The sequence below is a fragment of the Strongylocentrotus purpuratus genome, unplaced genomic scaffold (assembly GCF_000002235.5).
Source record: "Strongylocentrotus purpuratus isolate Spur 01 unplaced genomic scaffold, Spur_5.0 spur5_scaffold_2, whole genome shotgun sequence".
NCBI lineage: Eukaryota > Metazoa > Echinodermata > Echinoidea > Camarodonta > Strongylocentrotidae > Strongylocentrotus > Strongylocentrotus purpuratus.
The window spans coordinates 6,998,683-7,015,626 of record NW_022145605.1 but is presented as its reverse complement, the minus strand read 5'-3'; the positions used below and the strand labels follow the sequence as shown (position 1 = coordinate 7,015,626).

Genomic DNA, 16,944 nt, shown 5'->3' with positions numbered 1-16,944 from the left:
GAGAAAGAGAGAGAGAGAGAGATTATATGTGTGTGTGTGAGAGAAGGGAGAGAGAAAGAGAGAAAGAGAGAGAGATAGAGAGATTATATGTGTGTGTGAGAGAAGGGAGGGAGAAAGAGAGAGAGAGAGATTATATGTGTGTGTGAGAGAAGGGAGGGAGAAAGAGAGAAAGAGAGAGAGAGAGAGAGAGATTATATATGTGTGTGTGTGTGTGTGTGTGAGAGAGTGCTGAGGGAGAGGGAGATCAAGAAGGATAGAGAGAGAAGACAGTGAGGAGAAATACCTTCTAACTTTAATAAAATATCATAGATATCACATTGATTTCATCGAGAAAACATACAAATCGAATTTGTGCCAAATCGTTGCTGGCAATAAGTTTTGCCATAAATATTACTTTGTTTACATTAAGATCGGCTTACATAGAAGGGGTATGGGATCCAATAAAATCAGTTTCTTATGGCTCATTTGCATACATTGGTGAGCCCTATACCTCAATCTTAGGTGATAGTATTAACTGAATAATCTAGGAATGTATCCCATACGCACACAAACACGCACCCACGCACACACAACCTTTTTCTATATTCCCCCTCTCTCTTTGTATTTATCTCTATATATATATATAATATATATCTCCCTCTTTTTCTCGCATGCCCTCTCCATCACTATCTCTCTACCAATCTCTCCCTCAAAATCATTCACGTTAGGTCTCTAATCATTATTCTTATAATTGTACAGATGATGAAAAAAACTTATCCTTGTTCCGGAATTCATAGCGTTCAAAATTCAAGAATTTTCTATTTGATTTGTTATTACTTTGCCAAATTCTGTGATATAAACAAGTATGGCAACAAACATAATGACATGTTCACGAATAAAAAACGAAAGACCCACTTCACCATAACTCCAGATGAGATTTGCAAGTTTAACTAGTGCCTTAGTCTCTGACCTCCCCCAAACAAGAACAAAAAACCCCAAACGAACGATTAAACGAGAAAATGAATAAATAAAGACTGTGCACACTAAGAAATAAAGATACAGCTATTCTACTACATCAGCACCCTCTGCCTGATACGCGTATAGGTGGACGCACATCTGCACCCCTATTGCATCCTTATTTCTTAGTGTTTGGTATGCTTTTACTTTTAAAGGAACACCCATATTTGCTTACTCCGATTCCAATGAATTAAAAAAGAGCAAATACTAAAAGACTAATACACTGCTAACGCCGAATAGATATTGTTTCCCATAACCTTCATATTGCCTTGCATTCTCAAATATTCTTGAATCAACAAATCTGTTATTGTCATCGCACTGGTATTTCGGACAATGGTCAGTCATTCCTTTTCTGGGGCACAGGTCATTAATCTTGGCAATCTTTTGAGCAGAATTTATTACATCCGCTTGTATAAAGATTTGGGTATTTCAGTGCTAGGATATTGTTGACAGAAACTGGTTATATTCAGAATAAATAGCTAATAGTGAAAACAACAACCATAGCAACATAAGTTGTGGCTTTAGGTCTAAAGTATTATTCTCAGATTGAGTATGAAACTAGTAGGTGTGTTTCTTTTTTTCCAAATTCATTTTTACAATATGGAAAAAAGATGCCTGAAAAGAATCCACATGAACTAGAAATCTTCATCGTTATTTCGAGTCATCACAGTACTGTAACAAAAGAAAGAGCCACGTCGTGCGTCATGCAGCAGGTAAACAGGAAAGTATCTGAGCATTTACGCGATTATGACATAAATTATGACATAAATCACCTTAGGGATAACGTTAAACAATACCCATTGTTTGATTCTTTATCAGAGAGAGAGAAAATACATAAAAACAATCTTCATTGAACAAAGTAGAATGCTACCCTAATGACATAATTGTTGTGGATTGTTACTTGGCCACTGCAATGCTGGAGTGTTTCGTATTGCCAGTGGTTGCGTGTGCTGTTTAATTGCCATACATGACCATAACTTTAGTGGTTCTTATTTTTTTAAATCAACTTAACAATTTTCTATCTGTGCTATTATTCACCTGTGCCGACTAACACTCTTTATTGCATGGTTTTTCGGTACGGCAGTATCCTTGATATAGTTCGTTGCTATTGAGCTATTCATCAAAGTCTATGGACTCCCGGCCAGCTTGATGACTCATGGGTTTTTCAAATGACACAGGTCATTCGTGTTGCATTGTTCAAAAGGTGACGGAATTGTCAACCCCATCGCCCTTCGAGAGTTCGTTATCTTGAGCCTTTAACAAGCCGAGAAAACTTGGGCGGCGTTGTACTTTCTTATTCCCAGACGGCGAGGCTGTACTAGAAGGCGACGACGCCCCGCCGACATTCGAATTCGTGTCCCCTACCTGGTTACCCTCGCTTACACTCGATGAGGGCGTCCTAACCCTGGGCCATTTGGTTCGCTGACTGCCTGTCCCATAGAATCGGTATATCCGGGACCCGAAGGGCCGCCTCGTTCTCCGAAACTGAGACTGGGTGTTTTGGTAGTAAATTGAGGCGAAGTAAATGATTGCAAGGATGAGGCCGTGGCAAGGAGCAGTCACAGCCTTTGAAATGAAAACAACAAAGAAAGAAAGAGAGAGAGAATTCGCAACAAATTCAGTCAAACCATATAGATTAGAACTAATATCTGGATCTTTTGTAGTCGCAATCATGAAGAGAGGGAAGAAATTTAAATAGGCGGCCGATAAATCTATTGGCGATTGGGACAAATTTTACATCTATTTTAGTTTGGTTTCAATTGTGGAATTTAACAAACAGAAGACAAACTTAGTCTAATATAGTCTATATTCTATCTATCAACAAGCCACTTCCGGCATCCATCTACAGCGGCAGAAAGTAAAAACTATATTTGAATACGACTATGCCTAGATAGTTAAAAACGAGATCAGAAAAATAACTTCTCGTTATTTGACAAGAAACGGCATCCTTCTCCATTTAGTTCGTGATTATTTCTAATGTTCGACAATTGTTCAGATTATGTAAAGGTATGACCACGGCTCGCTGGTGGCTTTTAATGCTTACCCATACATAAAATAGTGGAGCACAGTTCGATATTTCCAGGTTTACAAGATCAACCGCCAGAACAAGTATCGCAAGAATAAAAGCTGAAACACAAATATTAAAACAGTGAAGATTTTTTAAATATTTTTTTTAATTCATTAATATTTTTTAAAATTTAAATCTACGTTATTTAAGTGTTTGAATTGAGCCTTTTAACTGTATTTGATGTGGTCTATACATTCTTGAGCTTACACAAGTAAAAAAAAAACACTAGCTTTAGAAATGTATACCTATATAGATTAAGCGAAAGAGAGGTGTTGAATGCAAAACTAAGGGAAAATTGTAAGGAATAAATATTATCATTCAAGGACACAGCTCATTGGAATGGGGAGGTATCGGACAAAATTTGCCGACAAATTTTCCGACCAGAAAAAAAAGGCCATTTATGTTTCTGGCTTTCCCAAACATATTTTTAAAATACAAAATTTGCGGGAAATTCCGCTTTGTTTGGAAAGGGTCACACCAAAAGCTACCCCTATTTCGGATGTATACGAAGGGAAAGATGAGGAGGAAGTAGAGGAAGAAGAGGAGGAAGAGGCTGGGGGAGGGAGATGAGGAGGAGGTAGAGGAGGAGGAGAAAGAGGAGGAGGAGAAAAATAAAGAGGAGAAAAATAAAAAGGCGAAGAAGAAGACGAAGAAGAAGACGAAGACGAAGACGAAGACGAAGACGAAGAAGAAGACGAAGAAGACGAAGAAGAAGAAGACGACGAAGTGGAAGAAGAAGAAGAAGAAGAAGACGAAGATGAAGATGAAGATGAAGACGAAGAATAAGACGAAGAAGAAGACGGAGAAGAAGATGAAGAAGAAGAAGAAGAAGAAGAAGAAGATGAAGAATGAACTTTTCCTTACTTGGTGTCCAGCAGTAGAAGAAACCAAATACATTCAATGACATCCTCCTGCGAATCCATCTGATTGTGGTTTGCTCATATACGTCAATAGCTGTGTCTTATCATAAACGTACAAACAGAATAACGTATAAAGGTTGCACTGTATTTTTATATTGGGAATCGTAATTTATATAAACTTGGAATCGATCTCGAAAAAAAACACTTTACGTTATACACGATTTAGGCTACATTTAGAAGACATTCAATTCTTTTGTTTGTTGGGGGAGGGGAGGGGGGGGGGGTAAATGGGTCTATTCCCTTCACAAAATAATAACCAAATTATCAAATGAGTACCCATACAAATATGCAACAATTTATCGAACAGGTTAAACGTAATAATCTGTAGTTTTATATCATATGGACTTCCGGGTACATTTTGTACCGGAATGTCCATGATTAAAGCATAGGCATTGAAGCATTCTCATGGCGCGTTTATGATAATCACCCAATGAAACTGTCTTACAGAAAGATAAAATGGAAATCAAATCAAATCAAATCAACTTACTCTGTCGCTTTGATAACTTGGAACATATTCCCCATGATAACGAGAAAAAAATCTGACAAACAAAGTGCATATAAATTACAAGTTAGGACAGGATTTCAGAGTTTCGGTTGAACCAAATCTATATAGGCCAATACACACATTTCATAGTGGGACAATGTTGTCAGCCTAGCAGGCGAAGTTATTCAACTGATATTTTGCAGATGAAAAAAAAAACATCAAATAAGAAGTGCTGCATTTTAGTGTTTGATGATGAAGATTGTAAGCATGAAATTCTTCTTTTAAACTTGTTTTCTAGTAACAACATCATAAAGTATAATCGAATCATTGTCATTCATTGCATGAATTAATTTTCTTTTTAAAAATTCAATGGCTTTCAACATGAGCTGCAGTTTACTGTGCCTCTCAACCTGTTATGCAATATCATCGTTATTGTCATTCATTCGGAAGAGTACAGTTATGTTTCTATAATAAATGTGATATTTATAATATATTGAAAGTAATCATCATATCTCATTTGAACAAACAACTAATTAATAGAAAACTCACCGACATAACTATTGCTACGACTACAAACGCCGCAATGACTAAGATGATGCCGTAATTCTTTAGAAAGCCGTTTTCAAATATTGTGTCCTGTTGACAGGGTGAGAATAATAAAGAAAATAGTGGTTATGAGGAGTAAAGAAACATCAAGTTGGTAACAAATCGCTCCTTTCTCTACTTCGGCTCTGACCTCGTAATTTAAATATCTTTTAACATTTAAACAATATATAACAATTGTATAAACAATTCTCAGATTAATGTGATAAAAGAGAAATAATCTAGGGAGGGGAGAAGGGGGTTAAGTGCAGTAACAGAAAGAATTGCCTCGGGTATTAAATATTAATTAAAATGCAATGTCAGTCTATTTAGATCAATTTGTCGGCACATCTGGTTGTCCCCCTCCCCTCTGTCCCCCCATGAAAAAGCTTATTGGGTTGTTTTACCTGACTGCTATGAAAGCGAGGAGGGTTTTAAGTACACCACAAGGGGAACTTATGACTTTAAATCTTTTGAAAATTGACAATTGTAGTCTTAATAAAGGACAATAGCGTATCGACATGGTTTCGAAAGAGGAACCTTCGGGTTACGAAACCACTACTCTACCAATGAGCCATCATGCGGTCTATTAGACCATTTCGTAGATACAACATGCGCATGAGCCGATAAAGGTAATTTGTGATAAAATTGTAAAACCAACCGAGATGGATACGTGCTCATGTTATGTAATCATTATTCATAATCATATGTGCACCTAATATACATTCTATGATACAAGAGGGCGAACAAAAGCTATTCATGAAGGCATGAAGCACATACATGACTTTGGCATTGATTATTCTAAAATACACAAAGTGGGACTTCTCTATGAGTAAAAGATCTGTGGATATTTGGGGTCATTTGACCCATGTGCTAACTACGAAATGGTCTATTCTTACTTATGTAACATACCTCACTAATTGGATAGTATATGACAGATGGACATCTGTAAGGAAAACATACATCCATCAATTAATACTATTATTTATGAGTAATCCGATTAAAGCAGCCTAAAGGTCGAGGCCGGAAGGGTATTTGTCACCAAATATATAGAGTTTTTCCGGCATGTCTATAAACATTCATAGTACAGGAGGCATCATCTACTACAAATCATTTTACTAATACGTCGACATTCATGTTTAAAAGAGTACAGGGTTTCACCTTTCAATGAAATAGTATTATTTTAAAATGGCCGGACATTGAAACCATGTTGGATTAATATTCATTACGATGGTAAGAAAATAGGCGCATATCTTTTTTTTCCCCTTAGTACCATGAAAATCTGCTGAGACTTGCACAGTCGTATTTCATTTTTCATATACGAGTCATTCAATCAAAAATAATAATAGGAAACCCCACTAAATGTTTGCGAATTGATAATACCAGCTGTGAATATGATTATAATCATCTAAAGGAAATTAATTTTTGTCCTTACTATTTAATAATTATTTCAAATATCTTTCATGAGTCCAGAACTAAAGGCAACGTTAAATGCACACTGGTGAATGGTCGTCATACATTTCCGTGAATCAATTTAAACTTTGCTAATAATACGATTAAATGAATTTCGATTATGAAAATATAATCCAATTCCAGCTTGAATTGAAAATGTCTAACACAATTACCCTCTCAAAGGTCGAGCAAATATTATTTAGGTATTTTGAGACTGGGGTCAATATTTGAATAAGATCTGAATATACGTACAATAAACAGAGTTGTATTTTCACAGGCTCCGCTAGCACAGCAACTGTGACTGGTATCAACAGTAGAGGGGGTAAAACCCTGTTTGACAAAATGGGTTGCAAAACAAATATTATCTCATCAATTCAATATGTATATCCGCACTATGCCCCATTTGCAGGCCCCCAAAAATGAAAAGGTTAAATTCCACCAGCATTAACTAAATAATACTAATTTAGAACTTCCCTTCAAACGAAAAGGCTTGGAAATGTTTTTTGTGGGTAAAATTGACTTTAGTGCTTGCAATACATTTAGTAAATAGTCTGATGTTCAGACCCTTGAACCAAATGGTCGTACGTTTTGTGCTGCGCAAAGATTCAATCAGTTTAATTATGGCCATTATTACAAGAAGTGGGTTATTGATGTAGTCAAATGCTCATGTACCCTTTACAGCTCATTGTATGTATGCTATTATCAAGAAAAAAGAATTAAATCAGTCACTTAATAGTGTCTGACAGTAAAGTCTAGAAAGTAAACGGTTCCTTGCGTAGTTTGAATACCAGGACACTGCTAACGTTTACATATGAAATATATGGTATACGTGACATATTCACAATTCCTGCAAAGTTCTACAGAATTTGATGTTGACTGCAAATGAGACATAGTACCTCTAACATGGAAAATAAATAAATAAGCCTGCACTTTCATATTTCCACTCATGCACAAAGTGGTAAAAATGAGAGACACGTGACAGAGAACGTTCTCAGCAAGGTACGAAACGGTCTATAAAGTCTGAACATTATTTCATTGGGCAGGTCAGGTCATGGGAGCGCATTATGTTTACTGGAATATCACTACACAAATTTTACTTCATTTTAGTCATGAAGTGGAGATATGTGGTTGACAGGGAGACGAAAAATATGTCGTAGTAGTGTTTGCCATTCCATATCAATATTGATTTTGCTCTTGGATGTTATGATCTAGAAATTCCCCAAACAGAAGGCAAATCTGCAAACAATGTCTCATCGTGATTCTGAATAAAATGTGTATGGGCAGTATTAGGCGTAGGAGTGATTTGCTGCATTTATTTGAATATTGACAAAAACAGATTTAAAAGTGCGCTAGACAAGGGGATTTATGTACACCTCTCGATAAATTTAATTTATAAATAAAATAAAATACAATAGTCTGATCATCGTTTATAATTGTGATTGATAATTATACGTATAAACCATGCATTTTTCAATGATAATGACTGATAACTCTTATTTCTCATCGCTATTATGACCAAGTAATGATACAAATAACAGAGGTCTAAATTAATCCCCCAAAATATGATCAATAGGCACCTAAAATATTAATTTTATAACGGAATCTGTGAAAACATGTGCAAGGAATGATAGTTATGGGCAGTGGTATGAACATTTCTGGGCTATTAGCTTATCCATGATAAACAAGCATGCATTTGTTTCATCCGTCAAATCGGGAGAGACTTTTTTCTAAATAATAATAATAATAATAATAGTGAACATTTATAATGCGCCATGTGAGCAAAACTTACCACGACAGCACGTAAGTAAGTCTTAACGTTCTCTTCATTGTAGAATGGGTCTGCAAAAAAATACAAAAATACAAAAATAGGTCGGATATATCATACTAGGCGTACGCGTGAAAGTGGAAGTGACGTCCTAGTTGACCGAAGAGTTTACACGGCGGAGGGTTCATAAGACCAAAGGTTCGGGAGACATGTGAGACATCATGAAAATTCTGATATCCAATGTGAAGGCTTAAAATCAATGATGTTTGTCTTGGACTCTTGGACAACTGGTCGGAATATCGAAGAGACTGTAGATAAACGAAACCGAAGATAGACATGATCGAAATTTTCTTTATTGTAAGTTAGACACCGTACATTCAAATAGGGGACGGAGCATGTGTTCAGGGCGCCACAAGAAAGGACTTAATAAAGTGTACAGAAAAGTAGGAATAGAGAATACTTTCTCGCTAATATTTCCGCAGGATCCCATTTCTTTCGTACCCAGATGTATGGAGGGTAAAATGTCTTAGAAATTGTGTTTTATGGGGTTAACATAGCGTACTAATATAACGTTCAGTCCCTAAAATTGCTTGTTTACGTAAGAATATTTTCTGAATTTGCGTCCTAAATCCTGGGCGTCAAAAAATATTTCAATAAAGTGATATAATACAATATCTTATAAAACTAGGTTTGAAAAACTAATTTGACTTGCATTTTTGCGAACGGATAGAGTGTTTTTGTAAAGAGATACTTTTTCAGTTTTACAAGTTGGGTGTGGTCCCACAAATAGCCTAGCTCTGTTGGACTTTTGATCTTAAGAACTTTAAGTAAATAGGACTGTGGCCAAAAATTTGAAATGCCTGCATGCATGCATTAAAATCTCTGCTCGTATAATCTGTGTTGATAACCTATGGCTTACCCGATTAGATATGTAATACACGTCTATTAGCTAAACAATCAGTTTAGATTATAATAATAAAGAGTTTACAAAGTTATTCTTGCGATGATAATAAATCATTTTAGTAGGCATTCAAACACTATTGACTCATGACTCTGCACGTAGGTTCTTTGTCTTGGAAAGATGGTCCACCCAGTGAAACGTTAAAAACCGTTATCAGTCAGATTACGAGATAAAAGTTGTATAATAAGCATATATATTCAAAACTTTTATTGCGATGATTAGCCATAAAATCAATGGCCATGTAGCAGTAGTGTCACCCCAGCGGTACAAGCGGAAGAAACTCCTTCCTTTATAAGTAAGGGATCAGTTATTGTTCATTCCCTGCAAAGGCATGCAGCGTATATGCGTTTTGATTAATACCTTGTCACTCATATCCTGAGAACGAACTGACGCTCTCAGCCTAACATACCATGGCATGTACACGAATAGTGTCATGTTGATAAAACAGAGGACTTTGATCATATTGTCGCTATACTTTTATCAACTACCATGTAGATGATCTGTTAGGCTACAAACAAACCTCTTCATTAATAAAAACAAACACTCATCACATCTAATGTCAACTTTATGCTTATTCACTTTTGGCAATCTGGGTAAAGACATTGCATCACTACACTCATTGATAATAATAGCAATAATAATAATAACAATTATAATAGTATTTTGGGTGAACATAGCGCTTGATCCATAGACGATGTGTCTCTAAGCGCCTTACAGATAAATTATTACCGCGGTCAGCGGATTGATATCTTTTCACAGAAACGTTAGTGCCAGGCTGAGATTCGAACCCTAAACCCTTGGGTTGAGAGTCAAGTGAATGAACCCCTCGACCACTGTTACTCACCTCTAATTGGAGTTCCTCAGACATGCGCAGTTTATTCCTCAGTCGGACGTAGTCTACTATTGTATAATTTGCAGTCAGATTGAACGAGATGAGGTAAAAGAACTATGGAAAATATAAATGAAAAAATAATGAAACAATAATGAAATATAACTATAAAATTAAGGTAATAATGAAATAAATCATTGAAAATAGGGTGTGAAACCTTGAGCGTATCAGATTTAATAGTTTTACTTCATTATCATTCTTAACTCAGGCCAAGTAAGATTGATACCTAGTTTCTAATACTGATTTTCTAAAATGGGAAAGGGGTTCCACGATATTTTATATTTTATATTTTGTCTGCACATATAAATGCTATTGGATCAATTTCAACACAAATTATGTAAATCCAAATTTCATGAGTACATACATTACAGAGACTAAATGCAAGGCGAAATTATTGTAATATTGATGAATTTTGTCGACTTCAGTAACTTGATGTCCTCAGATTGACATTTATTTGATTTCAGAACCATAATAAAAATCAAATAACAAACAAATTGAGGCAAGCCGATACACATGAAGGAGGAGGGGACTATAAACTACATGTAGAAATTGCTTTTTTTTTAAATTTTGGCCTTACCTCTTCAAGCGTAATCAGATAAAAAGTCGTTCGCTCGATGTTATTTTTCGATGAAAACATATAGAAACACGTGAGTAGTATAAGACATATGCAGAACCCTGTGTTAGCGATGGATAGATGCATCAAAGGTCGAACCTGTAATAAGACCCCAAAAAAAGATGATGATAAATATATCGTGAGTTGAGAACGTCAGAGAGATTATGAGAGGGGAGGAAGAGAGAGAGAGAGAGAAAGGAGGAGGAAGAAGGAGAGAGAGAGAGAGAGAGAGAGAAAGCCAAATCAAAAGAAAGATAGAAAGAAAGAGAACAAGAAAGAGAGATGATCTTCAAGATAATCATTTCGCACATGAAATGGAACAATAGAACTATTTATTCAACAAATTTAATTCCAATTTTTATTTCGGAACGAAAATAAAAGAACGTTTTAAATCCTACCTCTGAAGTAAAGAAGAGTCTCTTTACCACGGCATGTCCAATGATAGCAAGAACAGCGATCAAACTTACGATTCCAAAACCAAACCAGATCCGGAATATCTGTTGTCATGAAGAAGAAGAAAAACAAAAATCATCAATTGAAATTATCCTTTATAATTGTTCCACAAAACAATTTTCATATTTATAGAAATGACTTCCCATTGTGGTTTCATGAAACGGTTTAATCAAGGTACACAATGAAGTAAAATGGAATTTAGTGTAAATAGTGTAGATCATACGTTTCTTTATCATCTTCTTTTAGCTTACCGCCTTTATTACCTGCTCTGGTGCCACTAAATGTTTTAAAACACTTCCGAAAAGGGCAAGGAGGTTGAACCGTTCATACAATGGTCTTGAAATATTGGAATCGTTCTCGCGCAAACGTCTGCTCCCTTACAATCGACATTCCAATTGCATAAAGGAAACTTGACAGCGAGTTATCGTAACAATCTAATTTTGTCATAATAAATACAAAAAGAATTAGACAAAATATTAACAGACCACCTCATTTTCCAAATACGAGATGGCATATGTTCAAAATATGAAGTGGCGGTCTCCCCAATAATTGTTAATGTTAATTTCAAAATTCTCGGTCCAAGCCTCAAATGTCTATGTGATGCTTTTTAGACAATTATAGAGGGTTAAGCAGCAATCTTCTGTAACACGCTTTTCGGAATATTTAAAATCGCCATAATTTCAAAATTGTCTTCCCCCTAAGCAAATTATTAGTCAGTTTTTCCAGATGCGCAACGTGAGGAAACTGTTGATGTCCGACCAACATTAGGCAAACCGTATGCCCAACTGGAGTATTATTTTTTTCTCTCCAAATCTCGATCACCTTTTACTAAAAATTGAGCAAAACTCACCTGACTGATTTGGGCATAATTGTAATCACCCAAACATTCGTCGGACACAGAAATATATTCAAAATTTATCCCACTTTTATTTTAGAGTGTGCAGCAGTTACTTGCCTTCTCCCTGTCGCTCTCTGTGATGTTGCAAGGCCGATAGCACAGATCACTATCAGTCCAGGCGATGCCAACCTCCATCATCTATTCTTCCAATCTCACTGGTTACCATAGAAACGTAATTCACTCGGGATAAGTACGATGTTCACCATGTCTATATAGTAACCTGAACCTTGAAAATGAAAAAAGACAATATTTGTTTGTTCATTTCACAAGGAAGTTATGATTTTGAAAACAATTAATTGCATTCTGTGTTTTCCTCACCTTTGATTAGCTTTTAGAAGTAGTAGTAGCTGTAGTAGTAGTAGTAGTAGTAGTAGCAGCAGCAGCAGCAGCAGTAGTAGTAGTAGTAGTAGTAGTTATAGTAGTAGTAGTAGTAGTAGTAGTAGTAGTAGTAGTAGTAGTAGCAGCAGCAGTAGTAGTAGTAGTAGTAGTAGTAGTTATAGTAGTAGTAGTAGTAGTAGTAGTAGTAGTAGTAGTAGAAGTAGTAGTAGTAGTAGTAGTAGTAGTAGTAGTTGTTGTAGGTAGTTATACTCCAATCTCTAACAGTCCTTTAAGCTTTAAAAAAAAGCTTGTCGTAGTAATATAATTTGAGAATACCATTGTAGTGTTTGATATCACTCGAGCTGGTTCGACTGTAAGGTATAAATGCCAATATAAACATGCTATTGCCATTAGAGACTGGAAATACATCCATCAATACACACATACCTACCTACACACATACACACACGTGTCAGTCAACATTTAATGTATATATATATATATATATATATATATATATATGTAGGTATGTATGTATGTATGTAAGTAAGTAATTTTACTATTCGGGAAATAATTTTCAACTCGAAGTGAATGAAGAGGAAGCAATAGAAGTACATATTGTAGGCAATTGATAGGAATTACAATTGCAATAAACTCACTTCCAATACGAACCTGTGACTATTTTGTGTATTATGGTATGGCAGTCTATGTAAATAATTAGCACGTGTGAGCTAAATAAGCCTATTCTTATCTCCTACACAGGGAGCTTTGTTTAGCTTATAGTTAACTATTAACTACATTCTGCTACCAATGCTACTAAATTATGATTTAGTTACGGGACTAAGATAAATCAAACAAAGGATTCCACAGTTAGCTAATTATAAACAACTGCCGCGTCATTCTAGCTAGTTTCAATCGAGGGTAATAGATAAAAACGCAGTATGATAGAGTTAACAGTTTGCCATCTTACACCGTTTTACAATCTGCTTACGATAACTTTAAGTTGAGGTTAAAATGTAGGTCATCAAGCCTCTGTTTTTTAAATATTATTTTAATTAGTCACTTCCCTTTGCTATCTAATTCAACACGGCATACTTATAAGTGATGAAAACGGATTCGAATATAGAATACGGCAAAAATACATAGACTTGGACATTTTTATAATTTCAAAACATGACCAAAACATGATTACGGGAACAAAACATGCAGGAAGCGGGTTGTATGCGTGCGTGTGTGCGTGGGGGTGAGAGAGTGTGGGAGGGGCTTATAGCCTACAATGTTAGAAATCGAAAGTGCAATAGGAAAAATAAACAATGCCATTTTTACTGGACACATATATATGTACATTTGCATCATGCTAGAAATGTTGGGGATCCCCATCTTTCGATTGGCTACACTGTGATTTAACAACTAGCAGTCAATGACGTTTTTTTCTTCCCTCTCTCCAAAGAGTATTGGTGCCCGTATCATGTCAATGATACATTTTGATATAAGATCAAACAACCATTATTGTAGTAATCTCTGTCTGCCCACAAACCATTAAAGGGATTAATGATAATAGTAATAAACAAATATTTCTAAAGCGCTTGATAAAAAATCCCCCAAAAATCCCCTAAGTACTTTACAATCTTAACGAAAAGTTTACATACTACAAATGCATAAATCAAACTACAATGGACGAGTACAAACATTTTTCAATAAATAAATACATACTCAATTAACTATTCATTTAATTCTACTCCTACTTTTTCTCATGTAAAACATGTATTAGATTACAGTTAGAAAGGGAAAAGGACATTATCTTGATTATAACGTAAACAAATATGTCTTTAGGGAAACGGAAAATATCTTGATTATAACGTACGTAAACAACGTGTGTAGAGTTGGTGCTGTACTGTGCGGATGTGTGGAGGGAGCAATTGGAAAGCAAATAAAGGTTGTCATTTATACCAAGAGGAGTTTCACTTTACGAAGCAGTTTCGTATCGAATCAACTTATATTTTGCTTTTGCCATCAGGTCGAAGGTACATGTAACATGCAATTATCCTCGGACATCTACCGGCGATAGGTAACTACCGTCAGGGACCATTATCCAGGACGACTTCCAACTGAAAAATACACTAACTATTAACGAGGAGTTTTACGAAGAAGTTACTTAGTTGATATAAAATGTGGTGTAGATGTCCAGGGCAATATTTACTAAGGGGATAGTTGTATAATTATGCTGATAGTTCGGGGATAGTTGCCCGTAAACGCCTGATGGCATCTAAAAAATGATATACATGTACAGACATAAAAGGACCCTTAGCTATGAATCTGACTGTACAATGAAAGTCCTTACTCCATCCATAATCGATATCAAAACGTTCATCTTGTGAACTATGAAAAGGAAAAATTACAACCTGTATAAGATAGACAAGAAAGGGTTATAACGAGGTCGTTGAATTGACCTCAACTCGACATTTCATTACCCATGTATCATTCATCGTAACGTTCTCATATTGGAAGAAGTTTATCGTTTATAGCGTTTGGAAGTGTTTTTTGGCATGGGCCTATCTATTAAGAAGTTAAATTTATATAATAAAATATACATGTTTATGAAAATAACACTATCTTGTCGGAATCAACGTATAATTCCCACACAACGCAGTATACTACATAACGCTAAACCATTATTTTGAGAAGCAATCCCCAATATAGTATTAAATATTGCTTGCACGGTTAACATGGTTAAGGAGCCGTCCGAATGTAGGTATTTTAAAACCACAATGAAGCATAGAGTATCTCTTTATTTGACTCACCTGATCTGTTTAAAGTTGGTATAGTATCGCATTGGTGGTTTCCCCCATTCATTCATTCACGCATTGCTAATCATGGCCTCGACAAAGAAACTGTTGTATCTATCATTAGTGTTATGCGGAGAGAGATTTCAGTAGAAATGAGAGGAAGAATTAGGAATGTCAAAATAAGCATGATCTCGTGATCACTACATACAATCAGTGTTGGCCGGGTTTCTTTTATTTACAAAGTTCGAAGTCCGTAAAAAGCATGTACCGGTAGGTATTCTCGATTGATTGTAAGGTGCCAATTAATTCTGACACGTCTGTACCTGCACTGTGTGCAGTTCAATCAAAATAATACAGTAAAGTCAAATAGTCGATTACTGTAATAAGCTAATGAAGATAATTATCAGTCTTTTGGTCGACATTGTGTTATCATTTTAGTCTTATCTTAAAATGACGCCAAAGAAATTATTGGAGGTCTGTACCTTTGACTATCACAATCAATCATAATTTTGTAGTTAGCTAGTTATTGATTATTGAAGCTACTTGAATTTGAATAATGAATGTGATCCAATCTAGTTTTGTGTAATAGTGAATGACGTCATCTTTTATCAAAACATCGAAACAACATTGCCACGATTGCTGCGCATCAAACTAAACCGTGTAAATATCTCATATCTCAAACTTTCCTTTCCATACCACTTACCGCCTAAAGTAAAAGTAATATATTTTCCCTCCTATTTCCACTTTTATTATGTTTATGAGTGGCTTTGACAATTTAATCTGAAGTTTCATATATGAATGAATATACCCATGATAAAAAACAACAACTATATTACTATAATATATTCGTAATAAATGAAAAGGGGTGGGGTAGGGGGTGAATGCAGTATCCTTGTGAGATGTATCATATTCAACCGAAAACCCTTCTAATGTGAGATATAGTTGAATATTGTAGAGAAAGGCAGGCATTATATGAGTGGAGCTGTGCATAGTGGGAATCTATGCTATAGACCAATTCAGCCGCAAAACCCTCTACCACACCCAACATGACTTTCATGACTATCGTTCCGATTATCAGGCAACCCACTTGGTCACTATTATCTTGCTTTCCATCATTCCATATGGTGTTTTGCTAATGTATATTGAAACAAATCATTAATTTTACATTCTAAGTACCTAGCGTACTCCATTAATAATGATCATCAGTCTACTACGCGTGCATGTATGATTTAGAAGAGTCACAATTGTCTAAATGATGTCGAATGATAAAGAGAAAGTTCATGTCAATGCTTACCACACTGGTGAAGGTCAGCGATGAAATGTCCCTATAAATGCAGTCATTTGAAACAAACACAGAAACTGCATTACCTTAATCGTGTCAGGATTAATTGTGGCAGTATCCAAACGCATTCGTTTGAATTATAGGTTCGATATATTAGCGTAGTGCATTATTGACTGGTTGCGTAATACTTCTCAAAAGTGTGTTTGCATGTTCTACATCGTAGCCCATACAAGAGAGAAGTGGGGCTGGAAGGTCGAAGTAAATGTTTACAAAAGAAGAATTATCATTGTTTGAATGGAAATCACGTGTGTGCAATACCACGTGATCTCATTCTTCATTCCTTTGAGATGTATCGTAAAGCATAATAGGGACTTTTAGATTCGCACGAAGACAATGGGAATTGCTACGATCGACGTCCTTTTAATGCACTGCCTTGAATGGACGTCACACATATCAGTCCACGCAAATCTAAAAGTC

At 35.6% G+C, this 16,944-nt stretch overlaps 1 protein-coding gene across 4 annotated transcripts; it reads right to left on the bottom strand.

Moving 5' to 3' along the window:
- Positions 1-278: 278 nt before the first annotated feature.
- LOC100890241 lies at positions 279-16,711 on the bottom strand. Of its 4 annotated transcripts, none has more exons than XM_030991528.1 (14): positions 16,480-16,711; positions 15,201-15,299; positions 12,139-12,307; positions 11,129-11,227; positions 10,695-10,829; positions 10,073-10,174; positions 8,292-8,341; positions 6,755-6,832; positions 5,963-5,996; positions 5,018-5,110; positions 4,472-4,523; positions 3,929-4,018; positions 3,041-3,123; positions 279-2,562 (listed from the first exon to the last, which is right to left on the bottom strand). In XM_030991528.1, the coding sequence occupies exons 3-14, from the start codon at positions 12,217-12,219 to the stop codon at positions 2,194-2,196; spliced, it is 1,266 nt and encodes a 421-aa protein (XP_030847388.1). In that variant the 5' UTR covers positions 12,220-12,307; positions 15,201-15,299; positions 16,480-16,711; the 3' UTR covers positions 279-2,193. The 4 variants fall into 4 exon arrangements, with proteins under 4 accessions (XP_030847388.1, XP_030847385.1, XP_030847387.1 ...); XM_030991525.1 differs by having other exon boundaries at positions 3,929-4,024; positions 16,480-16,710; XM_030991527.1 differs by having other exon boundaries at positions 3,929-4,024; positions 5,018-5,104; positions 16,480-16,709.
- Positions 16,712-16,944: the final 233 nt, after the last annotated feature.